This window comes from Plasmodium knowlesi (genome assembly GCF_000006355.2).
Source record: "Plasmodium knowlesi strain H genome assembly, chromosome: 1".
Taxonomy (NCBI): domain Eukaryota; phylum Apicomplexa; class Aconoidasida; order Haemosporida; family Plasmodiidae; genus Plasmodium; species Plasmodium knowlesi.
In genome coordinates, this window is record NC_011902.2 from 277,336 (window position 1) to 301,054 (window position 23,719).

The window sequence follows — 23,719 nt, forward strand, 5'->3', positions numbered from 1 at the left end:
CAGTTGTCCCATATATGAAATATATTTAGTATCTCCCCCCGCGCACGTGCAGAATATACAACATTACATATATATCAGGGGTGCCATTCTGTGTAGCCCCAACCCAAATGGGCAATTTCCTATGATGTTGCGCTTTCCACATATTATGCACGAACATTTTAACATTAGCCAAAGTAGGGACCTGCTGCAATGCACAGCATTACATTTTTATAATCCTCCCGTTCATTACACCAGGGGGTTATATTCTTTTTCGCCCTCAGAATGGTTGAGGGGGGTAAAATAACGCATTATTATTGTATATTTATATATACATATGCCCCATATACGCAACCTTCTTTTTTAGAGCATTTTTTTTTTTTTTTTTTTTTACCCCTCGAGATGGTACATAAGAAGGCATCTATTATAAATGTATATACATATGTACAAATATTCGTAAATTTCCATTTCACAAAAAAAAGCTGTAAAAAGTAACGCATTTCCTTTTTTCTTAACGAAGCAATTATTCCCATTTGGTCAAAAAAAATAACCAACTTTGTTTGTGACCCCTCCCCCTTAATCACCCCATTTATAATTTGCCTCAATTTTTTTTTTTTTAAAATGCGGGAAAAAAAAAAAAAAATTATGAACAGATCATATATTTTTTTCCTACAAAATATAAATAAATTGTTTCTCTCTTATTTAGCTAAATTTCTCACATCACGAAAAAAAAATAATGTTTAAATTGGAAGGCGCCTTTAGGTAGAATAACACAATGTAGTGAAGTGGCATGAATGCATCCCCCCAGGTTCACACTGAATTTTCCGCTGTTGTGATTATCTGATTCCTCTTAATAATAACTCTTCACCCGTGAGGTTCTTTGCTAAAAAACCTCCCCATATACGCAGCAGATTACCCCTTCATTATAAGAAGCGGTAGCTCATTTTTAACTAATAGTGAAATAGAAAAAGAAAAAACCAAAACTCACAGCCCTCCTTATGAACACACCCTTCGTTGACCACCTCAACCACCAATGTGCCAAAATTACGATAGTTTAATCATCCCTCACCCCCACGAACACATAATTATGTGTCCACACATTGCACACCTTATGATTGTTATAAATATACTATTTTGGTAAAAGTTCTTCCAAATGAATTCTACTTTTTTCATCTAGTGGGGAAACCCATTTCGCATTTCGCACCACCAACGTTTTTAGCGTTTTATTCAAGTAGACGCAAGAGAGGGACTGTAAAGGAAAAGGAAAAACGAATGCGGGAAATACGAACATTAAATAATAAAGCATAAGTGAGCGTAAAAAATTCGAATGAGCAAAAATTGTGCAGGGGATTCAACACCAAGGCTAACATTTAATGCTGGAGAATGCAAAAAAAGGTAAAACTGCACCAGCGCTAAAAATATAATAACCCAAAAGATCTTTACACAGGGGGGGGTTATATAGAACCTCCGCAAAACTATATTTATTAACCAATTTTCTGCCCTTTCTACACACACGGTTAAGGCTAACACAGCACATGCACGGTTGGCACAGATTTAGTGCTCCAAATTACACTTTCAATTTGTGTCCAGTTCGTGTTTTAGCATGGGGACATTTTACTACATGTCTCCTCGGCATATACATGATGTGAACGGTGATTGGTACAGTCGCAGATGGGTAATTTTACAAAAAAAAAAAAAAAAAAAAAAAATCCAAAAAAAAAAAAAAAGAAAAAAAAAAAAAAAGAAAAGAAAAGAAAAGAAAAGAAAAGAAAAAAAAAAAAGAAGAAAAAAAAAAAAAAAAAATGGGGCAAAACGTACAAAGCGGTCCTATACCACTCAGGCATGTGGAATACTACCCCTAAAAAAGGGAGTTCCTCCTACAACCCCTTTCAACGTTCTCTCCCTTTTTCTTATTTTCCCCTTTCCTTGGCGAATTAAAAAACGTTCAACTTCCAACAAAACTGATCGTCGCGCTTTCTAAAAAGGGAGACATTCTCCTTCATGAGCTTGTCTATGCACTCAGGAGGGGCATCAACGTTGGTTAGTTTTTTGCATGAATCCATAATGTCCACATAGGAGTACTTCTTCCTATTTTGCGTGTTGCCACTTGGACTGCTTTCATTGGTCGCTATACCTACGTTGACGATGCTGCCATTTACTGTGGCGTCCTCCATTTTATTCTTATTCTTTGAGGCCCTTTTCTCGTCAGTATTGACTGCGCCTTTGTCTTTATTAGTGCCAATTTTGTTTGCGAAATTTTTCTTTGAAGCGCCAATTCTTGCGGACACCTTGTTGGTGTGTTCCTTGGCATCACTGCTACCCGCTTGTTCACTTTTTGCAAGAGAATCCTTCTTATTTTTTTTCTCCACGATTACATCATCATTTTGGTTGTTACCTTCATCACTCTTTTCCGCTTCGGTGGATTTTCCATGTTCCTCCTCATTATTAATGCAGTCCTCATTATCCTTCTCTGCGCTGGTATCATTTTCCAAGTCGCTGTTCGCGATGAAGTTCTCTTCCTCCGCTTCATTCGCTTCGCAGGATTCGCCCATCTCGAGCGATTTCTTCCTCTGCGGCTGCTGAGAATGATGATGATCCGCCTGATTGGCCATTTCACTATAATTATCGTCTTCCTTCTGCTTCAGATTCCCCTTCTTCCTGTCGTCCTTCATTTTTGTTACCTCGTTGCTCCCCAAATCTGTGGATACAGTAGTCATGTCGTCCTTCTTCTTGTTATCGCTCTTTTTCTCTGCGCTTTTCCTTGCGCTATTTTTCTTATTATAATAATTTTTTCCACTCTTCTTTTCAATTGCTTTGTTTTCATTCTTCGCCATCACGCTGTTATTACCACTGTTATTTTCGTACATTACCAGGGGGTCCTTCTTATTAAGCTTCTGATTATTTCCCATAAGTTTGCTACCGCTCTTGCTGTACTCTCCGTTTGTCTTCATGGCGCTCTTATTATTACTGCTGCAGTTGTTGCCGTTGCCTGCGCTCGCTCCGTTGCCCCCGCTTCCCGTTCCTCCTCCATTTCCCGTGCTCCCCCCGCTACTTCCATGGTTGCCGCCTCCGCTGCTGCCGTTTCCGCTACTGCCATTTGTACCATTTCTGTTGCTGCTAGCTCCGTGTCCATTATTATTCCCACTATTGTTGTTGTTGTTGTTATTTCCATTGTAGGTACTGTTGTTACAGTTGCTGCTGCTCCTACTTCTATTATTCTTCCCTCCGGTGGTTCCATTTTCGCTGGCACCACTTCGGTTGTTTTTACTATTGGCGTTGTTGCCTGCGCCTGCCGAACCTATGGCACCTTTTCCATTATCCGCATCCTTTCCACCTTTGGTCATTCGATTATGATGGTGTGATGTTCCAGAGGTACTTGTGGCCCCTCCCATCTTATCATTCACTCCATCCACATGATGGAACTTCCTTCCATCGTCCACATACTTGTCACCCTTATTGTTGCTTCCACCATCATGACCCACACTACCTTGCATATTATTCGTGTGCATATTACTACTGTGCATAATATTGCCGTACATATTATTTCCGTACATGTTACTAAACACATTGTTGTAATTCGTGTACGCATTAGCAAAATAGCCGGGGGCGTTATTACCTCCTCCGCTTGCTCCTCCTTGGGGTGCTCCAGCACCTACTGAGCCTGTCATTACTGCGTTGTTAAAATTGTTGTCGCTCACTCTTCCCATATTGTTACCGTCACCACCTCCCCTAGAAAATTTACTCCCTTTGTTATTATTGTAACTGTACTTGTTCTTCATATCATGCAAAGGACCATATGCATTCGAATACATGTTGTACCCTCCTCCACCGTACGAATCACAGAAATTAACATTTGGATACATGTTGTACGCTGCGCTATTCATGCCATAGTTGTAATAATTCAAATAGGCATCGAAGTTGGAAGCTCCATTGCTCCCAGTACCGCAGTGTCCATAAATACTACTATCATAACCATTCATCGTGTTCGGCATATAATACATGTTGTTAAAATTCATGTATTGCTTGGGCCCCATTGGCATCCCTGAAGTGGGTATCATATTCAAATGGTTTCCACTTGTTGTTCCTGAGATACTACCGTTCGGCGTGGCCGTCGCTGCGTTGTTTGTGGTGCTAGACCCACCAACACCAGTGGAGGAGGAAGAAGCCATGGCTCCTACTACACCATTGGGGGAGGTCGAATTGTGTGATCCAACCAATGTTGACATGGACCCAGTGCCAACACCAGTACCACCGACACTACCGCCATGTGTACTTCCTCCATTTATACCGGCACCATTCACACCGCTCATAACACCTCTACCGTTCGTTCCCATCGCAGACGCGTTGGTGCTGCTCCCGCCGCTATGGTTATTTCCTTGGTTGCTTCCACTCACATTGTTACTATTCCCTAGCGTGGTAGCCGTAGACTTGAAAATGTTATTCTCTATAATGTTTTGTATCTTCTGCGTGGTCTTAATTCGAACGTTTAACTTTTTATCATTAACAGATTTGGTCTTTAAATATTGCGCTAGCGACTCCGTCTTCTTTTCATTCCTCAACGTGATGAAGATAGTGTTATTCACGTCGTTCCTGATATTTAGAACATCCACCCCCTGGATATCGGGGCTACTAAGAACGATACTCTTAATCGTATTAATGTGGTGCGAATTGATATCTCTTATTATGATAACGTTTCTTTTATTATTTAAATTCAACAAAAAGTTTTTGTTGTCCTCTTCGACGGGGATCTTCGTGTTACTACCCGAGTCCACTGCGCCACCTTTAGCAGCGTTATTTGAAACTTCCTTTACATCTTTATCGTTATTTTTAACTTCGATATTTTTGCTCTTGTCCTCAGGAGAGGAGGAAGTGCCTCCTCCTCCTTCACCCGCCATTTCTTCTACAACTGTGCTTTCCTTCTCATTTGCACCTGTTGCATCAGACTCTAATACGTTGTCCTCCCTCTTGAGTGAAGAACATTCCTTCACAGCAGCCTCTGCTTTATTAACATCTACAGATGGTGGGGCAACATTCTTATCCTCTCCTTCTTTAAGGGAATCATCCCCCTCCTGTGACTGCTTCGCCTCTCCGTCCTGTTCATACGATGTGTCATTCAATCCAACATGGCTGCCACTAACATTAGTGCTGCTCTCCTTTCCATCTGTAGTTACAACTTGTGGGTTGGTTACCTGAGAAGTGGAAGCATCCTGATCAACTTCCATTTTTTCCGTTTCCTCTACACAACCCTCGTCCTCCTTCTTATCCAAGTTGATGCACTTCAAGTCGTTTAACACATTCGCCAGAATGCTAGTGTTATTTTGCGTGTTGCTGTTAACTAAGGGGGATATGTATGGATGCTTGGCTATTACGTCAATGCTAAGTTTCACATTATTATACATGAAGTATAACAAATAATCATCTGTCATTATATTTTCCCTTTTGAAAATCTCGATGACTCTGTTTTTTATTTCACTGTACATATTTGACGAAGACATATTTTTATAATTTTTCTTTTTATTCTTATCATACAGGTACTTTTTATTCCTCCGATTTTTCAGGTTATCATGGTAGGGGGTGTTGTGTATATTAGGGTTGTAGTTCGATCCGCCAAAGTACATATTATTCATATTGTAATAATAATAATTGAAGGGGAGATAATTGTAGAAGTCGTTCATCATACTGCTGTAATTAAAGCGAGCATCGTAACTACCATCATTGTTATACCCTTCCGGTACTACTGCTCCTGCGGTAGCGCTGGAAGATGCTGCGGGCGTGGATGCAGGGGGAGGAGTCGTTCCCGAGGCGCCTCCACTGGTACCTCCACTAGCAGCTCCGCCAGCACCACCTGTGCTACTTCCAGTCCCAGCAGCAGCACCACCGCCTCCAGCGGAAGAAGGCGCTCCGCTGTACATTTTTCCCGAAGAATAATAATTAGATAACTCCATATTCTTGCTCTCACTATCATCCATGTAATAACTGTAAGGATAATTGCACGCATAGTTAGGCAGATAGTTATAATTGGGGTTGTTATTATTGTAGATCATCATATTATTATTCATCGGATCCATCATCATGCCTTCATTGGGGTTGTTACTGCTACCGTGATTGTTAAAACCATCGTAGGTCAACGAGCTGCTATTGTGACGATTGTTGTTCATGCTTCCACCACTGTTGCCGCTACCATTTCCGCTACCGTTGGGGTTGAAGTTCCCACTTATATTTCCTGACATACCCCCACTAACATTGTTGCTGAGCATACTCGGGGCTGGGCCTTTGTAATTCTTACCCCCCTTTATACCGTAGTTATTCTTATTACCCTTATAATCATATTTGTAGCTAGTTTTATTTGGGTAGTTACCCACACTTCCGCTGTTCGTGCCTCCGTTGCTGGCGTTACCGTTGTATCCTCCGTCCAAGTTCTTACTTTCACCCTTCACAAAGCTTCGTTTTTTACTTGGATCCTTCACAGCCGCTCCGTTGTAATCGCTGTGCTTATCCCTACTAACTAAAAGCTCACCGTTCGTGTTGTTGCCCTTCGAGTATGGGTACACGGCCCCGATGTTCTTCCCTATTTCGACGTTACCACCGTGGTTACTACTACTGCTATGATTCCCGTTATTATTATTTTTGCCACTTCTCCAATCATTATTCGCACCGAAGTTTCCGTAGTGGGCGCTATTTCCAGAGGGGTCTCTTTCTTCAGATTTATTCCCTCCTTTCCCCTGCTTTATGCCTTTTCCGTGGCCTTGGACTGAGCCGTTCTTTACACTACCTCCGCCAATACTGCTAACGTTGTCGTTATTCGTGATAGCAGACGCATTGTTATCCTCTTCGACCTTTTCCTTTTCGATGCTTCCTTCCTCCGCACTTTGGTTTTCCTTCTTCCTCCCGACACCACTGCCGTTGTCTACGTCATCTGCGTTGGAAAGCTTATTATTTTTTTTCTTCTTTTTCTTCTCCTCCTCCATTTTCTCTTCCTTCTGATTATTAACATCTTGATTTTCTTCCTTGAGCTTCATTTCATCACCCTTATTTGTGCTGCTATCTTCTTCCTTCTCTTTCTTCACACCTGCCATGCACTTGGCTTGACTCTTTTCATTTACATTTTGCTCCAACTCTTTACTACTGTCACCACAATTCTCTTCGCATATACTTGCATTGTCTTTAACATTTTCTTCACTACCCTTGGCCGTTCCTCCATTTTTCGCAACCTTCTTTCTGCTAACGCTGTTGTTGCTGTTCATTTTTTTTTTTTTTTTTTTTTTTTTTTTACGTGTGAATATTTAAAAGACTGTCGAATTTTTTAAAATGGGACTGAACGATGTGAGTCCAAGTGGGAGGATGCTATACACAAAAAGGTGTGTATATGTCAGCACGTACGTTTATATATATATATATATAGGTACGATATGTACACAGAGGGGAATATACAACGGGGGATGATCCGGGCATACAGGGACGCAAAAAATATATACCTGTACGACGAATTCCTGTCGAAAAGGAAATCTTCGTTTGATCACTCAGATACATGTAATTACTCACACATATACATGCGTTTTAGTCTAACAAAACACTCCTCCCTGTCATGTACACTCTCGCACGGTACAATATATAGTACATGCGTCGTGAGCACCTTGGGACAAGTTTTTCATTCATGCCTCCGCAACTACATATGTGTGGACGGATGGCCGTTGATGCAGGGACACAAACAATACGGCTAAACGTGGGCAGGCACGTATTCGCCAACGAATCTTTTTTTAAAGTATACGTAAGTATATACGTATGAAGGCATATATGTATGTAGTTCTCTTTTTTTGTTTTGTTTTGTTTTTTTTATTTTCTCATTCTCTCATTCTCATACTCGAAACATTAAAAGATAGAATAAAGTGGTCGCGCAGCAGAGGAATATATTAAAATAAAGAATAAAATGTGAATTTATTTTTTTTTTTTTTAATCTCATTAATAAGTTGTATAATATGAGGATAGCATACCACAAGCGCTCATGACTCTTCTCACATATTTTCTCTGATTTTTTTTGGGGGGGTGGCGTATTTTTCGTTGTTTTGTTATTTTTTGTGACTATATATTGTCGTTTTTTGTTTTTTTCTTTTCGCTTTTTAATGCTTTTTATTCTTGTTTTTTGTTTTTTTTTTTTTTTTGGGTATACATAACAATTGTGGGGAAGGCACCCTGTAGACCCCTTCTCTACCTTTCAGGTTGCACAGAACAGGAGTGACACACAACGTGGCAACATACACTCGCATAAATGCGAAGGTGTACGTGCCCCCGGGTACTTGTGTGTGCGTACAAAAGTATGCACACACAGCATATGCACACCTACGTACGCACTTAAGGACGCATATGTAGGTATATATATATATGTATTCATATATTTGTACAGGCACATGCAACGCGCGGCTCTACGCTCACACGCACACGTACATACACGTTGATACGTGCGGACTTGGCTTTAACACGCATAGAGGGGCATACACGCAGTGAGCGCGCGTTCATATATACAGCCCCTTATTGCGTTAAACAAACTTGAGCGTATATATAGCCTTCCAATTTGGCATATTTTTTACGCTTATAAAGTTATATACATGAAAATACATAGAGGGGGGAAATGAAACGAAGAAAGGAGGGAAAGAAAACAATCTTTGGAAAAGGGGGCGAGGAAGAAAAAAAAAAAAAAAAATTGAAACAATTTTGTTCCTCTTAATTATAACAATTAGTAATGTTCATTTAGCACATGTACACATATATAAATACATGTACTCATATGTATGTGTGGGTATATATGCACATTTATATACTTATACATACACACGTGCACGCGAATATTCGATGGCTCATTCACTTGATCATCTTACAAGAGAGTAAAAACAAGCACGGTTCGCGCGCGGATGTATTACATTCGGGGGTTGCTCCTTCGATCCCTTTAAGCTGTAAAAAGGTACGATGTACGCACAGGCGGGATCGGGCAACGTAAAGCGGTGTGAGGCGACATAGAAAGCAGCGTACAATACAGCGTGCATATTTATCATGTACGTATGCATGTATGTACTCCACTGCTACATGCCCCTTCACGCTCAAGCAAAATTACTCGCTCTAGCCGTTTATGTATCACTGCAATTGTTCATCACGTGGGGTAGTACTTAATTGCATATAGCATAGCCGCGTTCGTATGTTCGCAGCAAGCATTTTAAAAGGAGCAGCATTTGACACATACAATACATGTGCTTATCCGTACATGTGCAAATGTGAACATAGAGGGGCAGGGGTACCCAAAAGGCAGTACCAAGGAAGTAGTATATAGCGCCCTAAAGGTAAAACCCTGGAGGTATATACCCAGAGGGCGGGCAGCACCCAGAAGAAGGGGCCAAAAGTGTACTCAAAAATGTACATACAAATTATGTACCACAAGCAAACACGAACGTGCGCATTTGCTGCTATATAAAAACTCGCTAAAATATCATTACAAACTTTTGGGGGGGGGAGGTATTCACAAAGGATGTATATGCATGGAGAAACTCAGCTTCCTATAAAAAATAAAACACATATGTTTTATTCCTGCAGTTATATAATGTTTATTTAATTTGTCGCGAATTGTCGCATACTTTCGCGAATTTTACAAAATTGAATAATGACCTCGCTTTACAAATTTAAACGTTCAACATTGATATATGTAAAAGCGGGCATGGCGCATATGCAAAGTGTTATGGTTAATTACAATTGAAGAAATGCGCATATTAATAAGCATATGCCAATATTTGCTATAAAGGCCAAATGCCTATGCATACGTATAACACGCTATAAAATACAAAAGCGTATCGTTATGTATTATTATCCTCTTATATTATATATATGCATTTTACCTGCGCGCAAACATGTTATAAACATGCACGATTCACCATTTCACGATTGCTCATACACGCAGGAAACGCAATCTTATTACTCTTCCCGTGCTTTTTTTTTTTTTTTTCAAATGATACGTGTATATAAATATATAATATATATACAAACATAAATACATGGTACTAACATTGTATGCATTACCATATGATAGCACGTAACATGCATAACCTGGCATGTACCATCCTTACGTGCGCTTTACTCAAGCACATCCCTTTTGCGCCGTATTTCAAGGAAGGCATAAAAAAAAAAAAAAAAATGCGCTAAAAAAAAAGTTGTGTGCCCCTATTATAAAAAATAGGTAAAAGTATACAGAGAGAAAAAAAAAAAAAAAAAAAAAAAAAAATCGTGCATGAGAATTTGAAAAGTAACTTTTTATTTTTTTCCCACATCCGGTGCGCGGGTATTCATAGCATAAATATATATAATATTATTATGTGATATCTTTAGCATATATATCTACGTCCGCATCGTCCAAATTAGCAAAGCGGGTTTTGCATAAACGCACGGACACATGCTCATAAATGCAGAGCAAGCACCACGTACATATTATGAGCATATATGTATATATATATATGCATACTTCGGCAAATCCGCAGTTTTCTTTTTTTTTTGCTCTCTACGCGTATGTAAAATGTATATATAATATGTATATTATATCCGTATTACATACCCTTCCCAAGTGAACTTCAAAAGGCAACTGCCAAAATAGGGTCAAAACAATTAAGCACGCGCACCTTAATAACATGTGAGAAAACGGGTATGCATACTCGCAATGCATATATATAAAATGTATTTAAAATGTTATATGCGCGTGGAACGGGGTGTAAATATAAAACGATACATGAATATAAATGTACTTGCGCACTGCTCCTATGAAGGTCGCGTGGTACATGCAGGTTTATACACGCCGCATGTGAAAGTACAGTAAAATGTGCATACTTATTTTTAGTAGGCACAATTAAATGGATAAAATTGCCTGCACGCATGGGATGGACATACCAGCTATGCATTTAAAGTATATATATGTTATGTTGTTCACATTACAAGCGCGTATTATACTAGGCATTTATGCCACGTAAAGGTACGTGCACCTTGATGTAATAAATATACTTTTCACGCGTGTATGCGGGGGCCACTTCCCTATATGCAGAGAAATTATGGAACAAAACAAACAAAAATTTAACAAGGTTTTGAGAGGGAAAGAGTAGTGGGATAGCTTCTAATGTGTTAATGCATATCTATATACGTACGTATGTATGTATGTGATGTACAATATGCATAGAGCGCGGGGGCTATATGTAGGACGATAAAATGCTGCTTCCTTGGCAAGGAGGAGGGAATGGGGGAGGGCAATGCGTGAGTTGAAAGAAGTGTGCATTTAATAGTGGCGAATTAAAAGCATCGCTATCAATGGATGGGTCACACTTCATTGTGAACACGCCATACGAATACAGTAATTATGCACATACAGTTGCAGTACATTTATCGCGTACGAATGTCAAGTATATAGTACATGCATAATATTACATTATATTATACACGCGCATATAATCGTACGTATATAGATAAAGTTGGAACGTGTTTCGCATTGACAAAATGCACATGCCAACGGACTCCCATCCTTTGCCGTTACACAATTTACCAATTAAAGCATTTGCATTCAGAGGGGGACTCGCTTTACGGAGGAAAAAAATAAAAGGTGAATGCATTCGTATCAGCTTGAAAAATATGTAAAAAGTGAAAAAAGTATGGAACTCATATGGGGTTGAAAATTGTGCATCAAAAGATAGAATAACTTCAACAGCAAAAGGGAAAAAAAAGAAAAAAAACAATTTAAAAAAAAAAAAAAAATGTATGTACTATTTTATGCATACTTCTTTTTGCCGTTAACACATATGATTTTCCATTAAGGGCCATTCTTTTTAAAATTTTACTCATTGGAATAGTAGGTATACGTTACATACATTCACATCATAGGACAGCCCAGTTGTATTGGCATGTATTTTTTCTAAATGTGCGGAGTGATAGCACTCACATAGATTGAAGGAGTAAAACATTCGGTAACCATAAGCAATCACAACAAGCAAAAATGATCATACATTCGTCCGTATGTGTACGGTAGACACATACGCAATGGAAAATAACATGCAACCGTGCAAATCTCTGCGCGTTAATCACCTGTGCGCTCACAATGTTTGAGGCATCCCTACCGATGGTGGAAATAGGTGCCAACAATGCTGCATATAATTGTAATAAATAAGGAAAAGGTGCTTATCGGGTAACAAAAAAAAAAAGAAGACTATGAGATAGTCAACATATGTGTGTGAAGTTCATCTTCTTCAAAACATGGAAAAAAGCAATGTTGTTAAGATGCGAAGCGGAAAAGAACAAAACTACAAAGTGAAAGACGAAAACGCATTCCAGCGAATGAGGCCCCAAATGCTTTTTAAGAGCACGATGAACTTTTTTAAAAATTACACAAAATTTTTAACAAATAAATTGTCATAAATTCACTGGATCATAATCCCCACTGTTCACCCAGGCGTGTGTACAACATGTGCTTATATTTATACAGCATCCTGAAGCTGCCCAACGCAGCATGAATAAAACACCTGCTTAACGATAACCGATACGACTATGCATGTTATTTGTTCGAGTGAATTTTTTGATATGCTTCCCTACGTTTGCGCATGTTTGTTTCTCTTCCATATACACAAAGGGATTTAACTTTTAATCGTCTGTGTGTACATACGTATGTGGGTGTTGTCATGCTGCAATGTACACTCACAGGAGTGGTATGTAAGATGAAAACATACACGCGTTGGCTAACACATGTATATTAACGTAGACTCCGGTAAATTTGCTTATGTATGCCTGAAAACGTCCAGCAATTCCTTAGCCATTGTCAAGCTTTACACATAAATAGTGTAAAATGAGTGAAAATAGAGGCACGTAAAAAAAAAAAAAAAAAAAAAAAAAAAAAAAAACTCAGCGCTCATGTTCTCCTTTCCCCAGTTACTACCACCAATTAGTTATTTTTCACATACACGTCCATTAAAAAATTTTGCCAAAATTTTACTGAAAATTTGATCTTTATTAAATCACCGTGCTAAAAGTGGACATATAGAGAAACGTGTTTATGCATGCCATGTCAGGCAAAACATAAAAGCCGTAGGTGCGCGGTAAATATTTACCAAGAAAAATTTATAATGAGAATTTTGGTTATTTTTCTTATTTGAAAGGGATAGCAGCAGTACACTGTTCTAACATGCAAAAAAATTGGGGGAAAAAAAAAAAAAAAAAAAAAAAAAATGGATAAAAGCGTAATGTATGTGTTGTGCATGTACTCAAACAAGTGTGCTGATCTTATATACGCGAAAAGCGAGCCGCATGGGCAAAATTGGAAGGGCAATTTACTCACTTCAGCAACAACATCGTTCTATGTAAGCACACACATGCAAACGTTAGCAGTTGTGAAAAACGTCTCACACATAAATGTACCCATTTTATCAATAATAAGAAACACAAAGAAGTAGGTCTAGCTCTTCTTTTTCACCCGACTGCGATAGGAGTGTATAACTTGATTGAACAATATATACGAATTTTTTACAACACTTTTGTCTCCACAATAGGGGAATAAATTACTTGACATTCTTTAGAAGAGGTCTTATTTTTTTCTCTTCAGTTATTCTTTTTGTGAAATGGTCAAATGCAGAACTACAATTTTTACAAATTTTCCTCCATATAAAAAGTTTAAAATGGTCTTCCTTTATCCCTTTATCTTTTTATACACTTAAAGTAACATCGCTGTTGCTGAAGTTGCATTTATGTGGATCAGCACTGCGACGAAATTTTCCCATACATAACTGTAATAGCAGTTGCCAATTAACCTGACCTGCTCAGGTAAATTTTTTTTTTTTTTTTTTTTTTTTTTTTTAACCAAATAATAGCTCGATAACGCACCTGTTTAGCTATTTCTTTCTTTTTTTTTTTTTTTTTTTTCTATAAACACCGCATGGGTCAAGTAGTTTTTCTCCCATTTCATTTCATTTGTATCTCCACATTCAGAAGCATTTGGGCTTCATTTTTCCATCCTACTTTTGGGAAAATACAAAAGGGGAGAGCAGCCTGATGTGTTGCTCATTTCTTGTGCTTCACATGTCTCCACGCCGTGCTCCTACATAATCGTCCTCGCTTCTATGAAGAGCTTCATCATGAACATATAGAGCATAAAAAATTGCATAGCCAAAACGCTGCAGGATGCTTAAAATGTGTGAACAGAAAGGCAAATGTTAAATACATCCAGAAGGTATCTCAAAACGATGAAAGAAATGAAACAAAAGGAATAAAGTGACCCCCTCCAAATGTAGAGCAATGAACGAGCTGATTATATAGCAAGGTGGGGGAGGACTGTTTACCACATATATGTACATGCCCCTCACTTACGCTAACCCTTCTTATTTTCAAACATGTGTGGAACTATTATGCACAGTATATGAACATAAGGGAATAAATAATGATTAAGAGGGCATGCTGCGTAGCGATAACCATCAGAAAGGGGGGTACATTATCAAACATACCAGGATATAAAAACACAATTGTGAAGGACTTAATCGATAAGGTTACGAAAATTAAGGAGAAGAATAAATTTTTTAACTGCAACGAGTATTACGATTTTTTATTTCGTAACTACGCTACGCATATTTGCTTGGACGACTCTTTCAAGCTTTTTTATTTACAAAATAAAGACGGCTACTTTAGCAAAAAATTGATGCGACACGTATGTTACATAATCAGCAATGCGTCCATTTATAGCTTACTAAAATTTGGGAAGGAATACATCATAAATCACCTGTCCGAGTGTAACATTTATAAGTACAAATGCGTTTTCCAAAATGAATACTATCACTTTGTGCACAACCTTTTGCTCCTTTGCTGTCTACAGTTATGCATGCCGTCAACTTTGGAAAAGCTCCATCAAAAAGAACAGCAGAAAATAAGGTTAAAAAATTTGCACAAGTTTTGTGATCCCATGAATTATGTAACACCACAAGGTTGGGAAAGTGAAAGGGAAAATAACGCACCATGTAATATGGAATTTTTGTCAAAGGTATACAAATGCTTCTGTGCGAATCATATAGTTCCTTTCCCTCTTATGAACAAATTTATATATCAACTTTGGTGCGAAAATTATTTGCAATTCAATTTGAGGACGCTTACCCTCAATTCCCTCTATGGAGGAGCCTCAGTGCAGTCCACCACGAGTTTACAAAAACAACAGGATAAAAATGAAAACCCTTTACCCATATGCCAAATTAGCAAGATGCTGCTTTACCTATCCAAGTGTGACTTGCACTTTTACTATGAATGTATTATAAATAGGTATTTTCACGTCATACAAACGTATCTATTTCGGTTGGCTGACGCACCAGTAAAGGATTTACCCCTGACGCATGTTAACATTGACAGTGACATTTCTAATGGGGAAGAAAAAATTATAGATAATTTATTAGTAAGCCTAGTGAACTTCTTATCCTCTTCGTATGTAATGGGCAATGTCGAGAAGAAAATTTCTCCCATCATTCTATGCACCTACATCACGTTACTGCTATTCAAAAGGTTATATGAGAACCATTTCGCCTATTTTAACTGGTCTAGTTATAATGCAACCAAGAAAGAAAATGTAAAAAAGGGCGACTTTCTTCTGATAACGCAGAGGAGTAAGTCTCACATGCTCAGTGTGTCCTTTGCAAAAAAGTGCTTCCTACTGATATATGTTATAAACAGACTTGTGCACAAAATGCCTGAAGGAGTCATACAAAACTGGAATAAAAGGAGAGGAGAATTGAACAGCACGACAGATATATTTAAAAAAAATGATTCACTTCAAAAATACATGGATGTGATAATACCTAAGCGTAGCCCCAGCCTCTGCAAAAATACAAAACATTGCGAACGCCGAGGAGGGCTCCCCCAAAATAAAGACAAAAACAAACAAAGAATTGTAAAGCGCTTGGAAGAATTATTTACAAACAGGAACTTTAATTTTCTCAGCTTTCTTAATCTCCCCTTTTTAAAAGTGCTGCATTTTTACTCGTTACATCACCAGTATGGTAATAAAAATAAAGCAAATGGAAACTGCAAAAAATCTGTTCTAGAGAGGGAAATTTTTCTCTTCTTACAACAGTACATAAGAAGGCGATTCCCTCAATGGGAATGCACAAGTGGTGGAACGTCCCCTATGGCCTTCTTTACCATCGATATAGAAATACAGAAAAGGCAACAGAGAGAATGCCATTCAGACGGGTGAGCATATAGTCATGTCCTCCTTTTTACTCTCTACTAGTACTCGTCCTCTTGACTTCCTTTTTGAAAAAATTACAATTTGATTCCCAGATTAGGTTACTCTGAGGGAGGTTTTCCCTTACATTGTTTTATTTGGGGGTTATAAGGAACATTGCTGTACGGACAGCGTGCCTTTTTTTTTTTTTTTTTTTTTGTAACTCCATTAACTGCGCATCCGCATTACTCATATATATATATGAAGGAACAATTTTTTTATTTTCCTTCTATACCGCTTTTAATTTATAACTCATTTTTACCTTATCTCAAGAACGGACGAAAAGCACGTCCAACATAATTTGCAATTTATAATGGAACCTTTACTTGTCCCCCTTTTGTTGTCTGAGTAGAAAAATAAGACAAAGTTGAAAAAACATTTTTCCCCTTTTTTCTCCTATAATATCCGAAAATTTTCCCAAAATGAAGCATATCAGCGTTGAGTTTGCAGAGAAAATTTTGTGAACTTTTTAACGCATTTGTTTTTTACGACCTATGGGGATTTAAATTCTTGTCAGCAGTGCGACAGCACACGGCCTACAAAAAAAAAAAAAAAAAAAAAAAAAGAAAAAAAAAATACACATGTGTAAGTGCTTTGATTTCCGCGGTGAATAAAAGCTCATATCGTGTAAATGCATGCACATAACTGCTATGGGCAAGGAATAAAATTCTCCTTCACGGCTGAAGTTTGCTAAGTTGACTTAAACAACGTGATGGTTTTTTTTTTTTTTTTTTTTTTTTTTTTTTATTTTTGTGGAGGCTGTAGCTGACACTCTTTACACATGTGCAAGGAAAATTTGGTTGCTTCCCCTCAGCGCAACGTTAATTTCGTATAGGACGCTGTGAAAGGCTGAGTAATCCACTCCGTGCAATCGCACAGTTATTTTGTTTGCACATGTATCATTACTGCTTTGTACGGCAAGCTCGTATTTCCATTTCTGCAGCAACTTGGGAAGTGCCTCTTCTTTCGAGTGTTTCTTCCGATTTGAAAAAATGAGCGAAGATATTTTATCCAAGGTGGGAGACCCCCACAATGGGAAATCAGATGTGGGGAGTTTTTCAAAGGAGAGTGCGGACGCTGACTCCCCTAGTATAGATACGAACAACGCAGGATCCCCCACAGTAATGAGCTTTAACATGGAAACAAGGAACAACATCAAGTATGCAGGAATCTGCATCTATAACATGAATACGAATGAGTTTTCCCTCTGTGAATACATCGAAAATGAACACTTCACCATTTTAGAATCATTGTTGATACAGTGCAGACCTACGTGCTTCTTATACCTCTCCAATAACGATAAACTGGACGATAAAAGGATCAAACTAATACTAAGTTTGTGTGAAGTAAAATATAGAGAGTTAGGAAGGGCTGATTTTTACAACACATGTTCAATGGAAAATGATCTAAGTAAGTTATTAAAACCAACAGAAGACGTGAAGAATTGTATCTCCTTTTTTAAATTGAAGTTGGCTTGTCGGTCATTCACCAGTATCGTCAAACATATGAACCTTCTCAATGATTACAGTGCTACCAACAAATGTCTACTAACAAACTACAATATAAATCGATACCTAAAACTTGACAGAGCAGCGACGATCGCTCTGAATGTTCATGAAGAGCATATGCTAGGAGAAAAAAAGACAAGCTGCAAAAGAGGGACCAACAACACTCTCTACACGTTCTTAAACAAATGCAAAACAAAAATAGGGGAACGAAAGCTTCTACAGTGGGTAATGCACCCGATAAGGGACGAAGCGAAAATTAATGAAAGGCTAGACATGGTCAGCATATTAAAAGAGGACGGAGTGATGAGATCCATGATACAGTCGGATTATCTTCGAAAAATTAGCGACCTCGATGTTATAATTAAGAAATTAAAAATTGTTAACAGTACCACGGGTGAAGGGAAGGAAGAAAACGTCGCGCGTAGAATAGGGGGAGGAAAAGTTAAGGGGGGAAAAAACATGTGCACTATTGAAGATTTGGTAAAAATGTACGATTCTGTAGTGGTGTCGAAACGGATCTACTACTGCTTAAACGATTACGCAGGTAAGTATAGGAACACGTTGGAGAAGAACTTTCTGACGCCACTAAAGGAGGTGCTAATCAGCCTGGACTCCTTCGTAAAGCTAATCGAACTAACGGTAGACTTCGACGAATTATCAAACAACAACTTTTTAATATCTCGTAAATTCGACGAACAGCTAGAAAAACTAGCTAGCGAAAAGGATGAAACGTTAAGAATGATAAAGGAGCACAGACAAGAAGTGGAAGACGACATTAATAATCTCAAAGGAATTAGTAAAAAGAATAACGCCAAGGAAGACATAAAATTGGTCGACTGTAATATTAATACTTTTCTATTTAGAGCAGTTAAAAAGGATATATCTTCAATTCAACAGAGAAAAAAAACTTACTTCCAAGTGAGGATGAATAAAAGTGAAATACTTTTTACTACAAACAAACTGAAGGAATTGTGCAAAAGGTATGAATACATATTGCAAGATTATAATATGGCGCAGGAACAGCTAGCTAGTAAGGCTATCCAGGTAGCTTCATCCTACTGGGACCCCACAACAAAATTGTCGAAACTGATAGCACAGATTGACGTACTGAGCGCATTCGCCTTTGTCAGCGCATCTAGTATTTCGGTTTATGTTAGACCTATTGCGGAGACTAACGGGCAGGTACTACAACTCATAGAATCACGACACCCCTTGGTTGAGTCCAATTTTCTCTTAATGAATAATTTTATTCCAAATGATGTACACATGAATAAGACAGACAAACGATTGAATATTATCACGGGCCCCAATATGGGAGGAAAAAGTACGTACATAAGACAGATAGCCTTAATATGCTTGATGGCGCAAATTGGGTGCTTCGTCCCTTGCACATATGCTAGAATACCTATTTTTTCTCAGATTATGTGCCGAGTGGGTTCATCGGATATTCAACTTAAAGGCATATCGACTTTTTTTTCCGAGATGATAGAAATTTCAGCCATTATAAAGAATGCAGATGAGAATACCCTTGTGATTATAGATGAGTTGGGAAGAGGTACCTCCACGTACGAGGGGTTTGGTATCAGCTGGGCTGTCGCTCAGTACATTCTGAAGAAAATAAAATGCTTCTGCTTATTTGCAACTCATTTCCACGAAATGTCTAACCTGGAAGATGAATACCAAGGGGCTACTAACAATCATGTGGGCGCTAAAATTGATCCAGAAAAAAAAAAAATTTCCTTCCTCTATGAAATCAAGAAAGGCTATGCTGATAAGAGCTACGGAGTACATGTGGCTCAGATAGCCAAACTGCCACAAAACGTTATCGACAAAGCCTTTGAAAAATCCAAGGAATTAGAATCAGTTGAAAATAGGCACTACTTTCGAAGCAAAATGACGGGAACTAATCAGGACGATGTGCAGAAAAGGGACATGCAAAACAAAACCTACGATTTACTGCGCGACATTTTCTCCGCAACAGATGAGGAGCAGTTCATTTCGCATGTCGGGCAGCATACCACTGCTTTGACGGAGATCCTTCACGAGATGTAGCACCACGGGAATGAATGAGTTGAACAGAGAAAGTGTAACGCGCTTGTTGAAGATGTGGAAAGGTCAGCCCGTTTAACCACGTGGTCATATGAGTAAAACAAATAAGGGGAAGGCTCTTTGTCCACTTCTCCTGCAGGTTCCCTTTCTCTATTTGCTATATTTCCACTTTTGGAGGAAGGCGAAAAAGAAAGAGGGGGGAATGAAGATATGCCACCTTTTGTATGCACTTCATTTTAAGGAGCGTCCCAAATAATCACGCAAAAAAGGTATACACCATTTTGGTGCAGTATATTTTTTGCCTATTTTTCGTTCCCAACTTAAACTCTAAAATGATGGACGCTTCTGCTCTTTTCGGGCTCCTCTGTCACTTTGAAATAGTCAAAAAAAAAAAAAAAAAAAAAGAGAGAAAAAAAAATAAAGTGAAAATGGTGAACTCATATTTATTTCCGAATTAATCCGCTTGGATTAGCCATATGTGGTACAAATATGGGCGAATTTACAGTAAAGGCATTATGATGCGAACTAAAAACTTTCATATATATTGGTTATTAATTCTCCTACGAAGGCTTTTGCTTATGGGAGATATGCCCAGAATTTTATGAACAAGCCTGCATAGCTTAGTTGGTAGAGCATCCGCCTAGTAAGCGGAAGGTCATCGGTTCGAATCCGGTTGTAGGCTCTTTTTATTAAAAAAAGGGAAAAAATAAGGGAAAATAATATTATACGATTGGAAACCAAAAACAGTAACAAAATTGATGGAGAAATATTTTAAAAAAGTGAATTCTTTTCCATTTTTAATGGTGGTATATAAGAAAAGAAAAAAAAATTATTTATACATTATTGTAATTTCATTTTTTACTTGCTACTAATTTCGGGGACGATCTCTACTTCCTACTTGGCTTCCTCACAATTAGGCGGCCCCCAATATTATGTGCTTTTCTCTAAAGAAGTATTAAACTTTTTGCGCGCACGGGGATGAATTAATAACAGCGTGCCGAGCAAATTACTAAGTCACATCCCCAGTTCAGTACCCTTTCCAGGTGGTTGTCCTTACTATACCAACAAAAAAAAAAAAATTCAAATATTTATTGTAAAATGACTAGTATCAAATGAATGATGGGCAAGAAATCAACAAATGGCGATTAGGAAATAGGATAAAGTACTACTTGAAAGAAAGAAAAAAAAAATCTTCCGTTTAGATATGCCAAAAGTGAGTTTACCCACCAGAAAGAAAACTTATCCTATATGGAAAATGACCTTTCGCATACATGGGGGGGGGGGAAAAATAAACTGTCCCAATAGAGGCATATTTGTTTATGTGTTCATAGTGCTTCTCTTCTTTGGGCCGTAAAAGAATGCATAAAACCTTTTAACATATAATTTTTATGGAAGAATAAAATAATCAAGGAAATATGGTAATAAAATGATAACATAATTCAAATATTATTATATTATCTAAAATACTAATTATATTGCAAGCTTAAATAATTTTTTTTTAAGGTATATTTTTTTTTTATTTCCTTCTAAAAAAATTGTCCAAAGCAGGATTCGAACCTGCGTTGCCACATCCACAGTGTGGAGTCCTAACCACTAGACGATTTGGACATTGTATTAGGATATGGACCTCTTATGTTATCTTCACATAACAGCTATTAAAAAAAAAAAAAAAAAGAAAATACTTTAAAACAAAACAAAGTAAAATCCTCATAACCTTTTATCAATTTTTTTTTTTTCGCCACTTTATTCGCTTTATAAATCCTCATTCATTTTCAGTTCGGTGAATTAAATAAATTAAAATTATGGTCTCAATTATTGTATACTCTTCGCGCGCACTTAAAAAAAAAAAAAATACCGGTCACCCAATATTCCCAAGTGACAGTCGATGAATCTAATTACCCATTCCTTATATGAAAAAATTGGCAGAGCACAAAATTATATTATTTGCTTACCCACCGTGTTCAATAACACGTTATTCTATATTCATTTACTCATTTATTGGCACCCTTAACAACCTCCCTTTTACGACGCTCTCCTGCTTGGGCACCCTCGTTCAGCGTTCACTACTTCTACATCGGAAGTAGAACACTTCGCTGTGAGACAGCGACCCAAACAATCGTTCCTTGTCATCAGAAAGAGTAAATAAAAAGAGGAAAGAAAAAGGGGAAAGAAGGTTATCACAAATGGGTATACCCTGATATTCACGCATCTTAATTATTTCCGGGGGGCAACGTAAGGAAAGCGGAAAAGTAAAGAAAAGGGCCCCAAGAACCTTATACTTGAAAAGAAAAAAAAAGAAAATTTTTATTGATCCTATGCACAGCTGTGATTGTAAAGAAAATGAAAAATAGCATCAGAAGAGTGGACATATACTTTACTGTATATATATATGTGCATATAAATACTTACGCCTACTTCGGAAATTTTTTTTTTTTTGTCGCACCACATGCACTTCTCGTGACCTTCGCATAGGGGGTATTAATTAATGCTACCTTAGCTCAGTCGGTAGAGCGCCAGACTCTTAATCTGGTGGTCAGGGGTTCGAGCCCCCTAGGTAGCTTAATGAAAAGTAAGTTAGCACTAAGAAAATAATAATTTTGTATTTTCCAATTTCTTTTTTTATAACTATTTTTTTTTATACATTAAATATTTTCATTTTTAATTTATATAATATTAATATAATTCTTGTAATAGTGATTAAAATTGTTAGATTACGATGCTCACTCCATATATTTTTGAAAACAAACTTATTTGAATTAGAGAGGTATTCTTAACCTTAAGAAGGAGCAATATGGTAATAGTAGTGCCTTTGTTTCCCATGAAGAAGCATCGGAGGAAGGAGCACCTATGCCCTTATTTTACATTCCATCGCCTTAGCCCATCGTTTGATCAACCACAGAGTGGGTTTCAGCCAAGCTGTAGTTATAATAATAACAGGGCGGCACCCTCCTATTTGGGAGACTTCCATTTTTTTTTATTACTACCTCGTATTCGATCCCCCCAGAGGGACAACTGTTTTGCCGAATTGGAGTGGATGAAGTAGAAACCATTTGGTCGATGGAATCCACTAGCTAAACACATGTGAAGCTAAATAAATTTGAACTCATCTTAAAAGAAAATTAGAAAAAAATGGAAGCAAACCGCGAACACATATAGTAATAATGCTTTTTGACTGAGTGGACTAGAATGAACAACCCCACTTCGATCCGTCTTCCCACCAATTCACATGGGAATAACAACCCGTCAATCTTTTTATTTCAGTGTTTAACGTTGCGCCTGATACGAAAATGTGTGCTGTAATGCTGTGCTACTCTAATGCATATGCATCGATTCTTCAAACTCGCAATATGAGAAGAGAAATTCACTAATATTGCGCTTTAACCTTTTGATGCACGAAAATGACACTTCCTCTCAGATAAATAACATATAAAAATAAATATATTTTTTTCATATCTATTTTTTAAGAAAAAAGAGAAAAAAAATTCAAAAAAATTTAACTATTGTTTTTTTTTGTTGGTAGCCTCCTAGGGGACTCGAACCCCTGACCACCAGATTAAAAGTCTGGCGCTCTACCAACTGAGCTAAAGAGGCATCTGTTAAGGTATAGTTCTCGCGAAAGGATAATGTTTTTTTATAAAATTAAAAAAAAAAAATTTTGTCTCTTTATCTTATATTGCACAAGCAAATAACGATTTCCTTTTTCGTTTTTTTTACAAAAAAAAAAAAAAAAAAAAAAAAAAAAAAATTCAAGCGAAAAGGAGAAAACAAAAATATATATTCGCTAAGTGCGTATAATTTATACATCTTCCTTAACTATGGGAGGGTAGTAAAAAGATGCAATTTCCTTTTGCCCCTCCATACAACCTGTTGACACATTTCGCAGAAAAAAAAAAAGAAGCGAAACTCTTCGCAGAATTTTATAAAGAAT

At 37.7% G+C, this 23,719-nt stretch overlaps 3 protein-coding genes and 4 non-coding genes across 7 annotated transcripts; 4 read left to right on the forward strand and 3 right to left on the reverse strand.

Moving 5' to 3' along the window:
* Window positions 1-1,910: 1,910 nt before the first annotated feature.
* On the reverse strand, window positions 1,911-7,220 carry PKNH_0105000 (conserved Plasmodium protein, unknown function; the record flags this gene model as incomplete). The annotated part of the gene is made up of 1 exon (XM_002257509.1): window positions 1,911-7,220. One exon carries the CDS (start codon window positions 7,218-7,220, stop codon window positions 1,911-1,913), a length of 5,310 nt encoding a protein of 1,769 aa, XP_002257545.1.
* Window positions 7,221-14,410: 7,190 nt separating this feature from the next.
* On the forward strand, window positions 14,411-16,204 carry PKNH_0105100 (conserved Plasmodium protein, unknown function; the record flags this gene model as incomplete). The annotated part of the gene is made up of 1 exon (XM_002257511.1): window positions 14,411-16,204. One exon carries the CDS (start codon window positions 14,411-14,413, stop codon window positions 16,202-16,204), a length of 1,794 nt encoding a protein of 597 aa, XP_002257547.1.
* A 1,022-nt stretch (window positions 16,205-17,226) lies between these two features.
* Window positions 17,227-19,794, forward strand: PKNH_0105200 (DNA mismatch repair protein MSH2, putative; the record flags this gene model as incomplete). Its single annotated transcript, XM_002257512.1, has 1 exon — window positions 17,227-19,794. The coding sequence occupies one exon, from the start codon at window positions 17,227-17,229 to the stop codon at window positions 19,792-19,794; it is 2,568 nt and encodes an 855-aa protein (XP_002257548.1).
* A 606-nt stretch (window positions 19,795-20,400) lies between these two features.
* PKNH_0105300 lies at window positions 20,401-20,473 on the forward strand. Its single transcript has one exon. It is a non-coding gene; the product is annotated as a tRNA-Thr (tRNA).
* An 854-nt stretch (window positions 20,474-21,327) lies between these two features.
* Window positions 21,328-21,399, reverse strand: PKNH_0105400. The gene has a single exon. It is a non-coding gene; the product is annotated as a tRNA-His (tRNA).
* Window positions 21,400-22,278: 879 nt separating this feature from the next.
* Window positions 22,279-22,351, forward strand: PKNH_0105500. The gene has a single exon. It is a non-coding gene; the product is annotated as a tRNA-Lys (tRNA).
* Window positions 22,352-23,309: 958 nt separating this feature from the next.
* PKNH_0105600 lies at window positions 23,310-23,382 on the reverse strand. Its single transcript has one exon. It is a non-coding gene; the product is annotated as a tRNA-Lys (tRNA).
* Between the last annotated feature and the right edge of the window lie 337 nt (window positions 23,383-23,719).